This window comes from Hyalella azteca, unplaced genomic scaffold, assembly GCF_000764305.2.
Source record: "Hyalella azteca isolate HAZT.00-mixed unplaced genomic scaffold, Hazt_2.0.2 contig13981, whole genome shotgun sequence".
NCBI classification, from domain to species: Eukaryota; Metazoa; Arthropoda; class Malacostraca; order Amphipoda; family Hyalellidae; genus Hyalella; species Hyalella azteca.
This window is the reverse complement of record NW_025943883.1, coordinates 60726-65107: the sequence shown is the minus strand read 5'-3', so window position 1 is coordinate 65107 and position 4382 is coordinate 60726. Positions and strand designations below refer to the sequence as shown.

General features: G+C 35.8%; 1 protein-coding gene across 1 annotated transcript in view; it reads left to right on the top strand.

Annotated features, from left to right (window-relative positions):
* The first annotated feature begins 510 nt into the window (after nucleotides 1-510).
* The window catches only part of LOC108668408 (serine hydroxymethyltransferase), a 14357-nt gene continuing 10485 nt past the window's right edge, over nucleotides 511-4382 (top strand). Inside the window, exons 1-2 of the mRNA XM_018155625.2 lie at nucleotides 511-655; nucleotides 2797-2915. Of these exons, the coding sequence (XP_018011114.1) occupies nucleotides 563-655; nucleotides 2797-2915 (212 nt within the window). The 5' untranslated portion in view covers nucleotides 511-562. The remainder of the gene's footprint in view (nucleotides 656-2796; nucleotides 2916-4382) is intronic.

The window sequence follows — 4382 nt, the reverse complement described above, 5'->3', positions numbered from 1 at the left end:
TCTCTTTTCTCAAATTTACCATCCATGATGCTAGAAAAATTACTTCATTTGTGTCAACCCACAATGAACTTTACCATATTAGGTCAAGATGATACCTAAGAATTAAAACAAGCCATGTGCAAATCTACCCATAGCAGTTCATAGTCATGGGCATCTTGACTATGTTCACAGGTTCCTTATGGTTATCTAGATGTCTTCAGTTCCTTATCTAGAATACCATGCTTGATGCATTAGAAGCAAGCTATAAAGCTGGTATGATTAGCAGCAGAAGCAAGCTGATAATCATACCAGCAGAAGCAAACTGGTAATCATACCAGCAGAAGCAAGCTTTTTTGCTGGTATGATTATAAATAGGTGAGCATTTAATTACATGATTTCTTATTTTATTTATATCATGAATATGAGACCTAGAATGCTGTGGTCCATCCAAGAATACTTTTAATTTGGTTTCACTGGTGTATAGTCTGGATTTTATTGCTTGTTTGTCATGATAACCCATTTTAATTTTCCAGATTTAATTTTTCAGAAGTCTCAGAGTCTATACCTATATAATAAATCAAACATGGCGACTAATGGAATTGCTGAAGAATTGAATCTCACAAAGCCTCTGCAAGAGGATGATCCTGATCTTTATTCAATTATTCAGAAGGAGAAGGTATGCATGATATTAAGAATATGAAAAAATGTTGCAAACACCTAACACAATGAGATAATTACCTTAGAAATTTTTTCATAAATAATTATACTATAGATGCATGTGACAGTCACATGGAAAATTTGCAATTCCAATATTTTTGTTGAAATTTATATAACAACTGCACATGTAACATTTATTGCACTGTATTTGACAGTATTTTATGACTTTTGACAGTATTTTATAAATTTAGATTCTTTACTTTCAACTCCTCTACATACTACTTGTATATGTAGCAACATACTACTTGTACCCAGAGGTGGGCAGTAGCGCGCTACATGTAGCGGCCGCTACTAGCGGCCGCTACATTTTCAGTAGCGGTAGCGGTAGCGGCTCTACATTTAAGGCAATGTAGCGGTAGCGGTAGCGCCCGCTACATATTTAAGTAGCGATACGATGTTTTGCCGCTACAGCGCTACCGCTACATTTATAGATAAAGCCTTTAGATTTTACGTAAGGGGACCGGCTACCCTCCAACAAAACTTTTTTGTTTACAGACGGATCGTTTTGAAACTTGGTACACATATGTACAACAGAAATCTAAGACCTTTTTGTTCATGTAAATTTGAAAAAAATGAAAGAAAACATGGAATTAATAGAAAACGGCATATAAGGGGTACTCTAAAAAAATTTATAACTTTTGCAAATCACATGCTACAATGTCGAGACACATATCATTCGATTTGTAACAACAATATCTAGCGACTGTAGAGCCCCGATTTTTTATTTTCCTCATCGTTTTTTTCGCGTTCTTCCCATTTTTTTCACATTTTTACCCCCCACCTTCCTCCCTCTCCCATATATAAGTCAAACCATGCACATATTAAAAAAATGCTTCTAGAGTCGCTAGGTATTGTTTTTACAAACCGAATGGTATGTCTCTCATTGCCGTAGCTTGAAAACCTTTGGAGTTATACTTTTTTTAAGATGGCGTTTTTTGGATTTTTAAATTGTTCCGGGGAGCCAAATAAAGTAAAATTCGTTGAAAACGGAAGAATATGCCCCAAAAAGTCTTGATATTGTAGCCCAAGCTTTCCCATTGCCAATTATTTGCATTCAAGGTACCAGCACGCGTCTTTAGACCTATTTATGTTCAATTTAACGTGAATAATAGGCGATAAATGTATTTTTATGTATAAATATATATATAAAATATTCATTTTGCATAAATTTACAACGGCATTACGCAAAAACTATTGCATGAAAATCCATGGTAGTAGCTTTGTTAAACGCATCTTGTTTGTAGCTTTCAAACGAGTGTAAACACTTTGCAATTAACCTAAATAATGACATATAAATACCATTTATTTGTAAATAATGATAATTATGAGGAAATAGAACTCCCATTATGAGGAAATAGAAAAAACTAAATTTCAAAAATAATCCACATATATATATATATATATATATATATACAAAAAAATACTGATTTTTATATGTATGTGTGGATAATTTCTTAGATTGGTAGATTAAAGTTCACATCTTGCAGCTACATACTACTTATATTTGCAGCTACATACTACTTATAAATGCAGCTACATACTACTTATATATGCAGCTACATACTACTTATATTTGCAGCTACATACTAAATGTGGATAGTGTGTAACAAAATCAATCAATTATAGGCAAATATAAAGTTTACTCATCAAAAATTATCTCCAGCACAATTATTCAGGCATGTAATTTTAAAAAGGTATTCTGCTACCACTTACCAATACTGTTGCAATTATGAGGAAGCTTAAAAAATTGATGCTTCAAATTTTCTTCAGAACTCTCTTACTATCTGCACTGATAATTTTCTTCTATTTTATCTTCTTACTTATGACTCTATGCACTTATGTTTGAATGTGCTCCAAAATTAGGTTCATTATTCTACTTATTTGAACTTCAAGTATTTTGAAAGGATGTTTTATTGAATTTTCTAAGGTAATAAGTGCGCCTATTCACAGGAGGAAATTTTTTTACTTGCACTCGTATACTAGTTCGAATTTTCTTGGAAGAGGGTGAAATGGAGGAAAATGAACTAATATTAGAACATAGATATTTACAAAATGGGTAGCTTTTGTAATTAATGATTGATAATGTGCAATATTTTACAGAGACGTCAAAGATGTGGTCTGGAAATGATTGCATCAGAGAACTTCACATCTCGTGCTGTGCAGGAATGCTTAAGCAGCTGCCTTACCAATAAATATTCAGAAGGAATGGTTGGCCAAAGGTAAGATATTTATTATTTAATTAATTTGTCATTGAATATTTTGCATGAGCATTGTGCAGGTAGTTTATTACTTTTATTGACAATTAAATTTCCTGTTTTATATTTTCACTTGATTGCTAAAACTGTTAAAAAGTAAAATATTTCAATTAATTTCTAGGGTAAATTAAAAAGAAAATACTTGTGACTAGCTTGGCTCTATCTATGTAAGTGTTAGTCAAGAGTCACAATTGTTTGGCTGAAACGGTAGATTTTAGCCAAAAAATTGTGAGATTAACCTTAGCTTAGCCAGGCTGTTGACTAACTTATTTTTCTTGTATTTTGGTTCAATAACCTCTTGAAATTCAGTTGTATTGCAACAAGTCCATCGGAAATGAATTTATTGAAATATTTGCTCTCTAATTGTCTCTTCAAATGAGGACCTAGTGAAAAATGAAAGGGTTTTGAAGGATTTTATGGAAATTTAATTTATAGATGTTGACCGTACATTATGGGTTTTATCGTTCGATCGTCAATTGCTTTAATCCTCTCAGGTTGGTTTGCAGTGGTCATTACCGGCACGTTGTAAGTAAGGTTCTCGATATGAATAGGTTACGGCAAAAATCGTACAGAGAGAGGGTTGCAATGAAACACTGCTTCATTTCATATTAATTTGGGAAATTCAAGTTCACATCCCACGTTAACGAAAATCTCAAGCCCATGATAAAGGTACCTAATCTGAACGCAATCAAAATTGAGAACCTATTAGTGTACACCACTCAACTCACTCTATTTACCAGAAAACGTTGATCCTTTGCAGTTCCGTTGAGTAAAATGACTTTCGTAACCGACTGTATCTCACGCGCACGTTTACAGCCGTATTCCGAGTGGCCGTACCTCAGCTGTAGCCGCGCGTTGCGCGGTTGCTTCTTCCAGGCAGAGTGGTGGAGACGCAGGTAAGCGCACCAATAAGGGAAGAGTCTGGCATTCTGCTGGCCAACATCGGGGGGCTCTTCCCACTGAGAGCGCGTCACAAGATGCTGGTGAGATGGCCGACGAGGGTGGGATCTTTATGATTGCACTAACGGAGTCGCACCTAAGAAAAGATATCCTCGATGCAGAAATTACAATGGAAGGATTCCAACACTACCGCGCGGACCGGAAAGAAGGGAGAAAGAAGGGTGGAGTAATTGTCTACCTTAGGAACTCCCTCGCAAGAAGCACTGTAGAATTGAGATCGAAATCTGGAAACTCTGACGGCTTTGTTGAATACGTGCTACTTCACATAAAAAAATATGACTTGTGCGTAGCTATAGTCTATAGACCGCCTGCTTGTCCGCCGGAAAATTTCAAAAAAACCCTTAAGGAAATAGAGACCAGGGTGGCTGAACTGGGTGACCCAGCCCCCAGCCTGATAATTGGTGGGGACTTCAATCTCCCACGAATCCGTTGGACAAGCCCTGGCGGCTTAGAGGTCGATGACCGCGACAC